Source organism: Oryctolagus cuniculus, chromosome 9 (assembly GCF_051225735.1).
Source record: "Oryctolagus cuniculus isolate XC-2025 breed Fujian yellow rabbit chromosome 9, ASM5122573v1, whole genome shotgun sequence".
NCBI lineage: Eukaryota > Metazoa > Chordata > Mammalia > Lagomorpha > Leporidae > Oryctolagus > Oryctolagus cuniculus.
The window spans coordinates 109,428,521-109,445,037 of record NC_142875.1 but is presented as its reverse complement, the minus strand read 5'-3'; the positions used below and the strand labels follow the sequence as shown (position 1 = coordinate 109,445,037).

The following is a 16,517-nucleotide window of genomic DNA, read 5'->3' as shown; positions in this document are numbered from 1 at the left end:
GCATCTGGGACATGAGCCGTTGCCCATATGGGATGCTGGCTGCGCAGGCAGAGGGTTTACCTGTGAAGCCACAATGTCAGTGCTGGAGATGTACACTCTTCATGTGCAGAACCCCCCCCCCCCCCCACCAGAAGAGTGGGTCATGACAACTTTATGAAAAATGAAATCCATGGAGTCAGTTTAATTGCTTATATTCCCAGTCTTTCATAGATTTTTTCTAAACCTAGTCCCCCCCCCCCCCCCCATTCTTTGGCTAAGACCACAGAGAAAATGATTTATTGTACATGTATTAACCTTGGCCACAACTGAAAATAGAACTGCTGACTTTAAAATAAAATAAATAAATCTTAAAAATAAAAAAGTACAGGTGATATTAATAAGAAACAAATTTAGAAAAGAAGACAGAGACTAGATTGAGTTGAATGCTGCAGTTTATGTTGGCTTTTGGTCTCATTCCAGGGGACGATAGAAAGCCATCAAAGAGGGGGAGTGTCATGATTGGACTCAGTTCTAGGCTCAGTTCTAGGAATGACCTTTCTTCTTTCCAGACACTCCTACCATCTGTGCTTGAAGATTTGGTAGGGGGGAGCTACTGGCTATGGTCAGAGGAGGAGTAATTAACCTACTGATAATGTATACTGGGATAGGCATGGTCTTTCCTTCTTAATGATGAAAATGGTTTTGAACTAGTACACAGTTAGATGTGACACACAAGCACACACACAAGCACACATGCACAGTGTGTATGTATGTAACATTTTCCTCCCATGCTGAAACATTTTCAAAGACTCTCCCACCTCTTATCCTAACCCTACCAAACTTCAGTGCAGTTGAGAATCTCCTGGGGAAGTTATTAAACATGTAGATTCCTAGGGCCCATTCTCTGGAGCATGGCCCAGAAATTAATATTTTTAGCAAGTCAGCCTGTTGATCTGAAGCAAGGGGTGTTTGCCCATTGAGTTACAGGATGAAACCTGAGCTCCTCAACAAGATGTTCAAGGCCCTGAACTCCCTCTTGAGCGTCCAGTCCTGAAATGTAAGCTCTTCCTCATCAAACTCACATCTTGGTTTTAATCCTACCCAGCATTATAGTTCACATGCCTCCTTATGCATACATCCTAATCCTTATTGAGAAATCTCCTGTAAAGTGAGTTTCAGGTCAGGATCTCTTTTGCTTCCTTCCCTGGCCCTGGCCCAATACTGGCCATTATGGGCATCTGGGATATGAATCAACAGATGGGAGCTCTCCATCTTTCTGTTTGTCTCTCTCAAATAAATTAATTTAATTCTAAAATGAGTTTCATGACCTTTTTGACGACTCCCTCATATGCATGGACTTCAAAAACTTTTGCACCAAAGTTAATTTCTTTTAATTTTATTTTCTACAAACTTTTTGAAGTACCTGTATTTCTTTCTCCCAGTTTCTTTTGAAATCTGGGAAGGGAGAAATTCTGTGACTTTAATCTTGTTATAGACATTGTTTAGCACCGTGACTGGCAGCTCACATGTGCTCAGTGCATGATCAATGAATGAGGACTGATGGAACGCTCCCAGGGTCAGAGAAAAGTGACTGAATTAAGAAAAACATTTGTTCCCATGTTGTAGGAAAAAGACCCAGAATAGAACGTGTGTTCCTCATCAGCAGGAGCCCTTCTGCAGTTCCTGTCTCAGGGCATGAGGGACAAGGAAGACTCCTGGGGCCAGCATCGTGGCCCAGTGGGTTAAGCCCCTGTCTGTGATGCATGCATTCCCCTGACTCCAATTCAGCTTCTTGCTAATAGCCTGGGAAAAGCAGTGGAAGATGGCTCAAGTGCTTGGAACCCTGCTGTGTAGGAGACCCTGTAGGAGTTCCAAGCTCTGGTCTTCACCTTGTGGCCATTTGGGAAGTGAACCAGCAGGTGGAAGATTTCTCTCTCTCTCTTTGCTCCCCACACCCCATTCCTGTAAGTTTTTCAAATAATTTTTTAAAAAGGTCTTTATCTCTTCACTGGAATCCTTTCAGAGTTATTGGCAAGAGGAGAAAACCTCAGCAGATCTAAATCTCTCCTGGGTGTGTTTTCTTAGTGTCAACTTTAAAAGTCTGGTGAAACTGGACACAGGGTTTCTGGCTCAGAATACCCGTTTCACCTCTAATTTCCTAATCTTTTAAGGTTCAAGCCAAGTGCTACCTTTCCAATTGCAAGTTCCAATTTCACTCAGATGCCCTCCTCATACAGCATTGTTCTCATATAGCATTGTTCCTTTCATGATTTTTTCCTTTTTTTACACACATGTCTCTTAAAACTAGATTGTAAAAATCAAGAACTAAGATTGTAAAAATCAAAATCGTATTCCTCCCTTGGTCCATCTTCCACTGCTTTCCCAGGCACATTAACAGGGAACTGGATGGGAAGTGGAGCAGCCTGGTCTTGAACTGGAGTCCTCATGTGATGCTGGTGTCTTAGGCGATAACTTAACCTGCTATGCCACAGTGCCGGCCCCTACGTTTTATTCTTTAAAAACCAAAGCATCATGTGTTTGTCCTGATCATTTGATCATGAACTCATTGAGGGTAGAGAAGATGAGCCATAACACTTTGGTGGCTAGGACAATGCCTGGCTTGTGTCGTACTCAATCAATTGTATGCAAATGTATCAGACATCATAAAGAACATGTATTTTTCTTTTTCCTCTTCCTCTCATCCTTGTCATCACCATCTATATATTTTTATGGCACTAATACATAAACAGAGGTAAAAGTATGTGCCTGTCCTGATGGAGATTTTTAAATTTTTTTAAAAAATTGTATTTAAGAAGTGCAAACTTCACTCATTTAATATATTCAAATTTGGGAACATGGTGATCCCCCCCCCATCCATACTTCCACACTTCTTTCTCCTTCCTCTCCCTTTCTCATTCTTATTTTTTACAAAGGTCAGTTGAATTTAGTTTTGGAAAGGGATGATTAAAAAATAAAGAAAAACAACAAGCTAAGTGCCAAGATCATGATACAAACTGCAAGTTTTTTTTTTTTTTAATATATATTTTTAGAAGTTTGGCTTCCTTGATGGGGGGGAGGCAGGGAGAGAGAGATTCCATCTGCTGGTTCACTCTCCAAGTGCAGGTAACAATTGGGGCTGGGCCAGACTGAAGCCAGCAGCCCAGAACTCAATCTGGGTCTCCCATGTGGACAGCAAGTACTCAAGTATCTGCTGCCTACCAGGGTGTTTGTTAGCAGGAAGCTGGAATCACAAGCAGAGCTGAGACTCAACCCAGACACTCTGGTGTGGTATGGCATCACAAGCATTAACTGCTGTGCTAAACACTTGTCCCTGTAAACTAAGTTCTTGAGGAAGAACACATTTTGGGCTTGGCAATTAGAAATCGTTTCCTGGGGCTTGGCAGACATACAGGACATAGGCAAAGGGAAGGTAGAGGGGCAGGGGTCACGGTGTTGTGTTCCAAGGCCCACAGCAGGGCTACGCTGCTCCAAAGGCAGCCTGGGTTCAGGTACTGGCTCTGAGCCCATTGGACATTGGGCAAGCAGCAAGGGCTCATGTGTCTTTCAGGAGTGTCTGGAGCATGTCCCTGGAAAATGTCCAGCTCAAGGTGACACAGGATGAAAAATAGGTTGAGGAGATGGGCGAGGTTGAAACAGTTGAAACAGTAGACCAAGCCCACTGATTCGGCCTGATTCCTGTAACTGGTGGTGGGGTGCTCTGCCGCAGAGCTGAACCCTAACCCCACAGTGCTTGAGAATTGCAAGCTACTCCTGGAGCCCTGTGGAGCACAGCCCTCAGGGAAGCTTACGGACTTGTCAGTGCAGAGGTCCAGCAGCAAAAGAAGTGTCTGGTGAGCCCTGTGCTGTGGAAACCATCATGTGGTCCCAGCTCTTGCCAAGAGGCATAAGGCATGGGTGGTCAACAGTATAATTATGGAAATAAGGAAGATGCTGGTCCTTTCTGCTTTCTATTGGCCCTCCAGGTCTGCTTTCCCAAACGACCTGATGTGTGCGGCTGACTCAGTATCTGATAGCTCTTGCTACTTAAATGCGCTTTCAGATTTCAGATCACATGCATTTGATGTGCGCTTAAGAAAAACTATTTTCACTTTAAATAAAGTGATGATAGAGATAGAGAGAAGTCTTCCATTTGTTGGTTCACTCCTCAAATGCCTGCAACAGCCAGGCCAGGACCATGGTGAAGCCAGGAGCCAGAAACTCAATCCAGGTCTCCCATGTGGGGTGGCAGAGACCTAAGTATTTGGGCCATCACCTGCTGCCTCCCAGGGTACATACACATTAGCAGGAAGTGGAGCTGAAACTTGAACCCAGGTACTCCAATATGGGGTGTGGGCATTTCCAGGGGAATCTTAATTGCTGTGCCAAATGCTTGCCCCTGTTGTCATGGTGGTTTCAGAGAAATGGCTGATGATCTCCTAATCTTGAAATTCTCTTACTCTGGAATTTCCCTAATTCTCGTCTTCTAACTTCTTTAAAAAAATTCCATTCCTACATTTTATATTTTGTCTAATCAATATTATTGCAACCTTTAGCTCTGACCTGTGGGGCTGGCATTGTTCTGGGCTGGAGACAATGTTCTTGAAGACTTCTGGCCCAGGAGCCTGTGCCAAGCAGGCAATTCTCTTATTTCCTCTACAATCTCCCATTTTCCTAGCTCCTACTCGTTCCTCTGAGTTTGTCAAAACAGAATGGAGATCAACCAAGAGCACTTCTTTGCTTCATATCACCAGGGTCCTGTTTGTTTCTATATTGATCCTCTTCGCCAGATCCCCTTAATACTGACTGGGAGAGTTTGGAGTGAGGGAAAGAAAATTTGTTTGAAGATTGTAAGCTGAGCTCTGTTCTGGTTTATAAGCCTTGAATCAGCTTTGGATGAAGCTGACTGTTGGAGTTGTTAATGGATATTTCACAGCCCTTGAATATGCCATTAGCCAGCTGTATGCTGTGACAGGTTACTTCACCTCTGTGTGGGTCACCTAGCTTGTCCTGCCTGGGTCACGGTAAAGACTTTTTTTTTTTAAGATTTATTCATTTATATGAAATTCAGAGTTACACAGAGAGAGGAGAGGCAGGGAGAGAGAAAAGTCTTCTGTCCGATGGTTCACTCCCCAGATGGCTGCAACGGCCGGAGCTGTGCTGACCTGAAGCCAGGAGCCAGGAGTTTCTTCTGGGTCTCCCATGCGGGTGCAGGAGCCCAAGGACTTGGGCCATCTTCTTTCCCAGGCCATAGCAGAGAGCTGGATCAGAAATGGAGCAGCCGGGACTAGAACTGGTGCCCATATGGGATGCCGGCGCTTCAGGCCAGGGCGTCAACCTGCTGCGCCACAGCGCCGGCCCCACGGTAAAGACGTTCATCTTGCTACTTTGCAGAGTTTCTTCATGCTTGCTGCTTCTTTTCATCCTTTTACATTTTTTCAAGGTAGACCTACTTCCCATGGAAATTTCCCCCTTTGCTTTCTTCCTTTCCTTCCAGTGCTGGTTTATGCAGCCAGATTTCTAATCTTCCTTTCATGTTCACCCTTCCATCCTCTAACTATTTTGTTAATTCAGAGAAAGAAGTTTTAAAACCTAACCCAAAAGAGAGAAAATGATGTTGGTAGCACCCGTGTGTTTCCAGCACATGACTTGCTGCTACAGAACGTGTTTTGTATTTGGATTTCTTTTTCTTCAAGTTCCATTTTTTTTTTTTTAATTTCTTCTGAGTGTTTCAATTACAGGTCCTGGTAATAATGATCTTGTATTGGTCTCTGATGTTTTGTACTTTCTTGAATTTGTAAACTAATCATCTCTGCTCAATTTCTAGCAGGTGCTCAATACATTTAAAAAACTATCATGGCCATATTTAGTGTGATTCTAAGTTATTTTCTATTTTTTTAAAATTTATTTATTGATTTATTTGAAAGGTAAAGTTACAGACAGGGAGAGACAGAGAGAAGGATCCTCAATCTGCTGGCTCACTCCCCAAATGGCCACAAAAGCTGGAACTGGGCCTCACCGAAGCCAGGAGCTTCTTCTGGGTCTCCCATGCAGGTGAACCGGTGGCCATATGGGATATCTGCACCGCAGGTGGAGGCTTAGCCCACTACACCACAGCGCCGGCCCCTCCAAGTTACTTTCAATGTATTGTGCTCCTCCTTCTACCTTGCTTAGAAATCTCTGACTTGGCTTCTTCTGTGCAATAACTCCTACCAATTCAGCTCCCAGTGACCATCCCAATAGAATTCAGTGGGTCAGATACCAGTTCTCCTCCTATCATATGGAGATTGCAAAGTGGGGAAAGTCCAGGGCCTGGTTTTTGCCTTAGCTGAGAACCACTGACCTCTGTGTACTTCTCTGTTTTGTTTCTCAGTCTGCTTCCAGTGCAGACAGAAGACTTCCCAGCACCAGAAAGGCAAGCTGTACTGTCCCATGCCTTCTGCCTCAAGGGAGCCTGGTGCCAAGCCAAGGTAACACAGTTACTTTCTGGGCTCTCATGGGCTCTGCTTTCTTGTTGTTTCCTCTGCTCCAGCATGACCAGCTTATTATCACAGCTTATCCCTTTCGGTAATACTTGCTGATTATTGCCTAGGTATTTGAATCAGGTGCATAGGAAATCATGGAGACAGCCCTCTTTCCTGGTTGATGCCTTTCTCACTCGCCTGATCCTTGAGGAGGTTTCCATGAATTCCATGCCATATTAGTGTGAGTGGTCTTTTTGATCTGTTTCTCACAACTTTAATAATTTCAATCATAAAAGAAATTTTTTGGGGCATCTGCACTGTGTAAGACACAGACTGATTAAACAAAGTCTGCCAGGATCATATTGGTGAGTTATAGAGAAAAGGTCTTGGAAGAATAGGGAAAACTTAGGAAATACTATTTTTTGATCTGCCATTCAAGATGCTGTCAACCTAGAGGAGGTGATGAGCAGTTTTTTTTTTCCTTCCCAAAGAAGTGCAAACTCAAGCTGTTTGAGGGCTACGAAGAATAAAAACAGCAATAAATATTTTTGCATCTTTTCCCCTGTAGATTAGCATATCACTTCTGGAAGAAAGCATATCTTGCTTCTTTTTCTTCCAAGAGGAAAATGAGCTTAAGGTTATAGCACCTGGCAAAACCACGAAGGAGCCCAAGTCCTGACTGCTTAGCTAGTGAGAGTCCCTGACCTCTGCCCTTGGACAGGTGAGCTGAGAGGCAGGCCAGCCAGTATAAATAGAGATAAAGCTGTTGTGGGAATGACTAAGGACTCTTAGATCATAGAGATAAAGAGAAAATGGATCCTAATATACATTCTTCTTTAACTTACCTAGATACCTCACTTGGCTCTCCAATGCTCTTAATAACTATATTCTAATGAATGATAGTTTCTCTGAGTGACATGGCAAAGTGAGAGTGTGCACAAGAAAGACACAAAGTGTTCTATTGGAATGATTATTCCAACAGTATCTTTTTCTTTTTTTAAATTAATTAATTAATTAATTATTTTTGACAGGCAGAGTGGACAGTGAGAGAGAGAGACAGAGAGAAAGGTCTTCCTTTGCCGTTGGTTCACCCTCCAATGGCCGCTGTGGCCAGCGCACCACGCTGATCTGAAGCCAGGAGCCAGGTGCTTCTCCTGGTCTCCCATGCGGGTGCAGGGCCCAAGGACTTGGGCCATCCTCCACTGCCCTCCTGGGCCACAGCAGAGAGCTGAACTGGAAGAAGAGCAACCGGGACAGAATCCGGCACCCTGACTGGAACTAGAACCCGGGGTGCTGGCGCCACAGGCGGAGGATTAGCCTATTGAGCCACGGTGCCGGCCAACAGTATCTTTTTCTAATATCACTTGGTTGGGTCTGTGGAAAGAAGACCATAAGAATGGTTTTATGGGAATGACTCAGTCTATGTTTGTGCTACTGAAATTCAAAACAGCTCAGTTATTGGTACATTTTCCCCAAGGAATTCTCTTTTCTCAACAAAGTATATTAGATGGGAAAATTAGCAGAGAACAGGTATCTATGTTATAAAGTATAAGAAGTAGGCGTCTCTGTCACAAAAGAAATGTGGTGAAGACTGTGTTGTCCACCAGCAACAGGTAACTAGAAAAATTAAAATAATTGAAAGCAAACAAAATTAAGAACTCAAGGGCTTACCAACTACTCATGACTAGAGACTGGTGTCTATCGTATCAGGCAGTGCAGAGACAGAACATGTCCATCACTGTAGAGATGACTGAGAATTGTAGGTGTGCTGTCCTCTCTCTTCCTGGGATCAGGCAGGCGGGAAAGATGGCGCCGGCACACCGGGTTCTAGTCCCGGTCGGGGCGCCGGATTCTGTCCCGGTTGCCCCTCTTCCAGGCCAGCTCTCTGCTGTGGCCAGGGAGTGCAGTGGAGGATGGCCCAAGTGCTTGGGCCCTGCACCCCATGGGAGACCAGGATAAGTACCTGGCTCCTGCCATCGGATCAGCGCAGTGCGCCGGCCGCGGTGGCCATTGGAGGGTGAACCAACGGCAAAGGAAGACCTTTCTCTCTGTCTCTCTCTCTCACTGTCCACTCTGCCTGTAAAAAATGAAAATAATAAAAAAAAGATATTTATGGCAGACATTGCTTTGGCTGCTGAAATATTCAGTATCTTTTGCTTTCGTTTGCTCTGTGCCTTTTATTTAGTGTCTTCTACATGGAATGATGTCTATGGACTAGGAAATAGCGGTGGAGAATTCAGAGACATTTTGGAACATGATTTCAGTTGGGAATTTATCGAGAGTTCAATTGAACCATTTGATGAAAACCCCAAAAAAGAACCCATTGTGGAATCTAAACAGAAAAAGCCATCAGGAGAAAATCCCCAGGTTAATGCAGTGAGGACTCTGGCTGGGCAGGCCATCCTGGCTGTCAACAGCAGTGGGACCGGAGCAGCCTACTTAGGAATTTGGTCGATAAGGAGAACACAACAAGATAGTGGCAAGTAAATTTTTCTTTCGATTGCCATCTGAGGAGTCTAGGACTTTCCCTGTAATTTTAGAGTGATTTTTTTAGTCTCCCTTTATGGTCTTTACTGGGATTACAACACCTTGGGGCTCTAACTCTGCTGACACTGGGTTCCATATCAAGGCTCTTCCTGATTATGGGGCAGCTGGAGAATTTGATCTTTATCCTGCCTTTTACTGTAGTCCCACAGTCTGGGAAGGGCTACAAGGCCAGCATCACGTATACCAAGCTATAGGGTGACTGGGACTTCTTGAGGGAGGTATGTGGTCTGCAGGCTCTGCTATCTGATTTTATTCTCCTGGGGCACTCTACATTCATCTGGGATCCTAATGCCTTCATGGACAAATAAGTCTTATGATCACGTTAATATTTATTACATGAATGCTTTGCCCCATCATATTTCTCCCTGCTCTTTGTCAAGCTATGAGAATTTATTATATTCCTGACTTCTGTCTAAGCATTGGGGAAATGCTGAGGAGTTGGATTGATCTTCTCCAGGTATCTCCACTCTACCTTCACAAGACTTTATTCTACATGCTTTGGTGGCGGAATATTTCTGGGATGCTATGGCTGGATTTTCACTCGGTAAGACTCTCTTTAATGGTTCTGGCTGTTTTGTCAGTCTTCTAGTGTGCTCTATCTTGGAATATGTATTATTCAGAAATGTCTGGCCTTGTGATGAAATTAGCCAATTCTATTATTAAACCTGGAAGTTTATTTTACTTTGTCTGCAATAACTCTGAAATACTAGACTTTCTAGTTTTTTTCTATTCCTTTCCTCTCCTTTTACACATAGAGGACACTGGGAAATCAGTCACTGAAAATATTAAAGTACTTCAAAAACTTCATGGAATGGTTGGCACTATAGTGTAGTAGGTTAAGCCTCTGCCTGCAGCACCAGCATCCCAAATGGGTATTGGTTCGAGTCCCAGCTGCTGCTCTTCCAATCCAGCTCTCTGCTATGGCCTGGGAAGGGAGTAGAAGATGGCCCAAGTGCTTGGGCCCCGCCTCCATGTAGGAGACCTGGAAGAAGCTCCTGGCTCCTGGCTTCAGACTGGCCTAGCTCTGGCTGTTGCAGCCATTTGGGTAGTCAACTAGCTGATGGAAGACCTTTGTGTCTCCTCTCTCTGTCTGTAACTCTACCTCTCAAATAAATAAATAAATCTTTAAAAATAAGTTCATGGAAAAATGGAATTAAAAGGTAAGTTTGGAGTGGCCATTTGGTACAGTGGTTAATATATACTTGGAGTCCCCACATCTCATATTTGAATGCCAGGGTTCAAGTTCCAGCTCTTCTGTTTCCATGTTCATTTCCTGCTAATGCTCACTTTGAGAGACAGCAGTGATGGCTCAAGTGCATGAGTCCTTTCTATCCATGTTGGGGACCCAGTCCAAGATCTCAACTTATGACTTGGGCCTGACCCAGCCCTGGCTATTGCAGACATTTAGGGATTGAACCAGCAGATGAAAGATCTGTTTTCCTCTCTGCCCCTGTCGCTGTCTCTGTCTCTCTGCCTTTCAAATAAAAAATAAATAACAATGATGCTTATTTTGGTGTAAAAAACATGAAATCCATGTGTACTTTTTCCATAATATTTATTTCTACGAACTTTTTTGAAAACTCTTGTATGAATGGATTTCAACATTTTTTACACCTAAGTAAACTTATATTTTAGTTCTATTTTCCATGAATTTTTTGAAGTACCCTCATAGAGAGGGAGGGTTACACATTCTTCAACTTACCCCGTCACTGTAATGACCATTGTTTTTTTCTGTAGCTCATGCCTGAAACTGTAACTAATAAAGATTCCAAGTCATCTGAGATTGTGTCTGAGAACCTAGGGAAGATAACAAACTGAGCCCACATTTCTTGGATACCTGTTGCCTCAGGGTTGATCTGAATCTAGTTCCTGTTCTACGTTTAAATGTAGAGAACAGGAATTCACTGCCAATGTCTTTGATACTTCAAAGAAAACCAAAGTGCTCTTCTACAGAAATCAATGTTCTGTTGGGAGGAAAATATCAGATTTAGAGTCAAATTTTAGCTTCAACTCTTCTCTGAGTACCTAGTAAATGACAACAGTGATTATAGCATCAGTTATTCATTGAATACTTAGCTTACTAAGTACTCAGTACTTACTAAGTAAAGGGACTCTCCTAATCTTTACCACAGCCTTTTGAGATGAGTATTATTATTTTCATATTATATATAGGAAAAATGTGGCATAGAGATGTTAAGAGAGTTGCTAAAAAGCAGTGTTGGGATTGGAACTCAGACAATATTATCTAGGGGCAGGTACTGTGGCACAGTAGCTTTAAGCTTCTGCCTGCCATACGGGCATCCCATATGGGCACTGGTTCAAATCCTGACTTCTCCAATTCTAATCCAGCTTCTGGCTAAGAAAGCAGCAGATGATGACCTAGTCCTTGGGCCCCTGCACCAAATAGGAGACCCTGATGGAGTTCCAGGCTCCTGGCTTCAGCCTGGCCCAGCCCTGGTTGTTGCCACTATTTGGGTAGTGAACCAGCAGACAGGAAATTCTCTCTCTCTCTCTCAGACTCTGCCTTTCTAATATGAAAAAAATATTAAAAATAAAATAAAATATTATCCAATCTTTCTGAATTTCTTTTTCTCAGTAAAATGAAAGTTTGGGGCTTATTTTTAAGCTTATTCTATTTGAACGATCTTAAGTTTATTTGTAAGTTGATGCTCTTCATGTTTATTTCCATTCTAAGACCCTGTTACAAAGTCTGTTATTTCAGAGATAGGGATGTTAGGATGCTTTGCTTTCATGTAGAAGGTTAGGAACCCTGGGTAACTGCTTTTATCAGTACTACAGAAACCTTTCTTTCCTTCCTCCCATTTTTCTTGGTTTTTGCTTTTGGAGTTGGAAGGTGATATCAATTGAAACAAGGGTGGCACTATCTGCTTCTTACAGGAAAGCCTGAATCAGCCCATTTTTATCACCTTTAAAGAATGAATATCTGGGGGCTGGCACTGTGGCACAGCAGCGCAGAGGTTAAAGCTCTGGTCTGCAGCACCAGCATACCATACGGGCTCCAGTCCAAGTCCCAGCTGCTCCACTTCTGATCCAGCTCCCTGTTAATGCACCTGGGAAGACAGTGGGGAATGGCCCAAGCCCTTGGGACCCTTCACTCCTGTAAGGAGACTCAGAAGAAGCTCCTGGCTCCTGGCTTTGGATCTGCTCAGCTTTGGCCATTGTGGGCATTTGGGGAGTGAACCAGCAGATGGAAGACTTCTCTCTCTCTACCTCTCTCTGTAACTCTGTCTTTCAAAGAAAGAGAGAAATAAAGAAAGGAAGAAAGAAAGAAAAAGAAAGGAGGAAAGAAAGAAAGAAGGAAAGAAAAAAGAATGAATATCAGTCTCTGAAAGATATTCAATAAGATTTGGATAATGGCTACCCTACATGGCTGTTGTGAGGCTTAAATAAGGTAACGGTTGGGAACTATTCTGTAACTTAGGTTCTGTATAAAGGCAAAGACATATTGGCATTGTCCAATAACTCTGATTCACAACTAAGAAACTGGAGAAACTAGTTTTCTTATTAGATTGCAAATTGCACTTTAGGAAGCCTGCACAGATGTTGTGCTTGCTTTGGTCCATGCCTGTGCTAATTAAGGTGCAAGATACCCTCAGCTTTATTCTCACTCTGCTGGAGGTAAGACACAGGCACCTTCACGAAGAGCCCTCCAGTAAGCTTGCTCACTACCCAGAGTTCTCAGGCACCCATGCTCCAATGTTTTCTATTAAATTTCTCTAACTGGTTAAAAATAAAAATTTTTTAGGAAGCACAAAATTTCTTATAATTACATCTCAAATGCTGCTTGTTTTGTGATTTTGAATTGTGCTCATTCCCAGACTTTTCATTCCCATCCTCATCACTCATTTCTTCAGTTTATTGACTTTATTATTCAATATTTGTTGAATTGAATTCCCACTATTTGAAGACTATGACTGGAGATGGAGTTAAAGGGATTGCCTTCCCTTGGAGAGACCTGTATCCTACAAGAGGAATGAGCGCTGAGCAGCCTAACAGTGAACAGGCTGCAGCTTGTTGTCCCCATTGCTGCCCTTCACTCCATCAGGAGCCTCCTAAGGGAAACAGGGGCCCTGAGGAAGACCATGCGGGGGTTAGGTCCTGTTCTTCCCAAGGATAGAAGAGTATCACACATCAGCCCTGCTCTGTCACTAGACCAGGAAGGTAAGAAGCTCATCACAGAAGTCAGGTTTAACAAAACCCATGGGATTACCAGAGGTTAAGTAGTGTAGATGTGCAGTTGGTGTTTGTTGTGTGGATAAACCAACAGTAACTGAGACTGGGTCAGCAATCTGGTTTTATACAGCCGTGGGTGATGGAGAGGTGATGTCGGTGGAGGAACTGTGAGCAGCCCAACTTCGAGAAAGATCAGGGAAATTCTTACGGATGGGGGAGAGGGGCCGAGATTTTGATGACTGAGAAGTTTTGGAAAGTTTGGAAATTTTCTATAACCCTTGGGCGCACTGGGATTTGCACTCTGAAGCTATGTTGGGAATTGGAGGGACAGCACTACAAGTTTCCTTTGTCATTGATTTATTTGTCCTTGAGACACTGCTCAAGCAAAGGCACCAAGCAAAGACATCTTACAGAATCACAAAGCTCTGGAAGGCAAAACAAAAAATAACACCCCCCCCCCCCAAAAAAAAAATCTGCCTTTCAGTCTCCTGGAAATTCCCATGATTATGCAATTAGTGGATTCTTGCTGTTGTTCTTAAAGACCACTTTTGTGGCTTAAATGTCAAATATTAATTATATGTCCTAAAGGAGCGAAGGCTGAACTTAACATGCTTGCTGTAAGACTCCCTAGCTAACAATACAGAAGGAAGATGAACCCAGTGTTCACTATGACAGGGAGGGCCTGCGTTTCATGGAAGCAAAGAGTGGAATAAATGGAGAATGTGTTAATCTAAGCTGCTTAAAAGAATTTTCCTTTTGCTGTCTGCCACTGTCAGTGTAAAACAAACTATCAGCAGGTGCTTGCCTGTATTTCTCTCTAAATGATGGTGAAAATAATGCCAATCTTGAGACATTTGTTGCTTCAGACAGAATATACTGGGAATTGGACGCCTCCTTGTATTTCCAGAGAAACCTTATCCTAAATAGAATCAAAACACTCCCCCGAAGTCATTGTCCATTAGGTCTGGAATGTGAGATGAAAGAATTCTAGAGGCCCTGGTTCTACCTCCCCAGGTTATGACCTTGTGCAAGTCATTTACTACCTTGGATTCCCATTTGCCTTATTTGGCACTTACTAGTTAACTATTTGTGGAAGCAATAATGCTCTGGGAGCTCACTTATAAAATGAGATTAATATGTGCATTGGGGTAGGCAATGTGGCTCCGTGGCTAAGCTGCAGCTTGGGATGACCATATGTCATATATGAGAGTTCAGAATTGATTTTTGCCTCCGTTTCCAATTTAGCTTCATGCTAAGGTGCTTGGGAGGCAGTAGGCTCAAGTACTAGAGTTCCTGCCATGTATGTGGGAGACCTGGATGGACTTCCTACCTCTTGGCTTTGCCTTGAACCAACGCAGGCTATTGGGGACATATGAGAAGTGAACCCACAGATGGAAGATCAATCTTGTTCTCTCTCTCTCTTTCACTCTACCTTTCAAGTAGATCAAAATTAATAAAAACTTGAAAAGAATATGTGCTCTGCCAATCTTTCACAACTGGAATCAAATACAGATTTGAAAACCCTTTGAAACATTTATAAACCTCACACATCTCAGAACAAAAGGCTGAAAATCAGAGAGAAATTCTTGATCATTTAAGATTAGACGTCTTATAACATGCCTTCAATTAAGTTAATGGCAGACTGAGGTGAGATCAAATTGGAGATTTTGGTCATAGCAATCCTGAATTGGCATAAGAAATGGAAACACAGAGAGCAAAAACATATGTGTTGACACATTCACAGCACATTTTGTAAAAAGACTTATTTATTTGAAAGGCAGAGTTACAGAGAAGCAGAGGCAGAGAGAGACAGACAGATGTCTTCTATCCACTGGTTCACTCCTCATATGGCCAGAATGGCTGGAGCTGAGGTGATCTGAAGCCAGGAGCCAGGAGCTTACTCTGAGTCTCTGACATGGATGCAGGGGCCCAAGGAATTAGGCCATTTTCCACTGCTTTCCCAGGCCATAGCAAAGAGCTGCATTGGAAGTAGAGCAGCCAGGACTCAAATGGTTCCTGTATGTGATGTGGCCCTACAGGCGGCAGCTTTACTGGCTACATCACAGTGCTGGTCCTCTTTCTCTTTGTGCCTTCCCAGGCACATTAGCAAGGAGCTGGATGGGAAGTGAAACTCCAGTAGAGGCTCTAGAATGGGACAGCCAACCTACCGCACCACAACGCTTGCCCCAGCAAAGTTTCTTTGATTCCTTGAGTCCTGCTGTTACAGCCTATATTGAAGCCCAGGGACTTCTATTGACGGTGAAGTATGAGGCAGATGAACAAACCAACACTCCTGAGACCGGTCACAGACAATTCCAGCCACCCGCCGTTCGTGACCTTGATGGCAGAGCCTGCTTTCTCCTGACTAATCAGTGAGATTCCTTATGCCTCTTTTATTGTCATACTTGCTTTCTAGCTCCGGCCAGTTTCCCAGCTCAGCTAATTACCCGAGGGGCCCTTTTGTTCCCTGCCTTTTTACCACTCCTGCTGTGACTCCTTTCACCCTTGTGTTGCCAGGTAACCAAAGGCCACCCTCCTGACCTTGTAGTCACCCCCAGCCTCAGCTGTCTGCCTAAGTCTAACCCAACCCAGCTCGCTTCCTCTACCTCTATCACTGCCAGCATCTTTTTTTTTTTTTTTTTTTTTTTGACAGGCAGAGTGGACAGTGAGAGAGAGAGACAGAGAGAAAGGTCTTCCTTTTGCCATTGGTTCACCCTCCAATGGCCGCCGCAGCTGGCACACCGTGCTGATCCAAAGCCAGGAGCCAGGTGCTTCTCCTGGTCTCCCATGAGGTGCAGGGCCCAAGCACTTGGGCCATCCTCCACTGCACTCCCTGGCCACAGCAGAGAGCTGGCCTGGAAGAGGGGCAACCGGGACAGAATCCAGCGCCCCGACTGGGACTAGAACCCGGTGTGCCGGCGCCGCAAGGCAGAGGATTAACCTAGTAAGCTGTGGCGCCGGCAGTAACTGCCAGCATCTTAACTATCTTTTTATTGACCCAGATCTTAGCAATCTTTTCCTTCCTCTCCTTCAACAAATAGAGATGTGCTAGGTGCTGGGATGTGGCTGATTCAGGGTAGGAGACACTGACAATGTACGCTTCACCAATGGTGTCTTAAGCAGGAATGACTTGGTATGGTGGCTTTTTCCTGCCACTTCGAGAGAACGCAAGATCCTTTCTTTATGCCTTCCCTGCTGTCCCTGTGCCCATCTCCTGCAGTGGCAAAGAGGAGGTGAAAGATTCTCTTCCCTTTGAGGATGAACTCCATAGGTTGCACATGTCGGTTTTGTTCATATCCTCTTGAAGGCTGAGAAATGCAGTCTTCACTGGGTAGC

The 16,517-nt window shown here is 43.9% G+C and overlaps 1 protein-coding gene across 6 annotated transcripts in view; it reads left to right on the top strand.

Moving 5' to 3' along the window:
• Positions 1 to 16,517, top strand: part of LOC127492064 (uncharacterized) — a 47,166-nt gene that overhangs the window by 16,301 nt on the left and 14,348 nt on the right. For 4 of the 6 annotated variants that reach the window (XM_089304598.1, XM_070049394.2, XM_070049393.2 and 1 more), the window contains exons 2-3: positions 6,350 to 6,446; positions 9,445 to 9,531. In XM_089304598.1, the coding sequence (XP_089160724.1) occupies positions 9,513 to 9,531 (19 nt within the window). In that variant the 5' untranslated portion in view covers positions 6,350 to 6,446; positions 9,445 to 9,512. The remainder of the gene's footprint in view (positions 1 to 6,349; positions 6,447 to 9,444; positions 9,532 to 16,517) is intronic. The other 2 variants (XM_089304600.1, XM_070049395.2) reach the window with 1 other exon arrangement.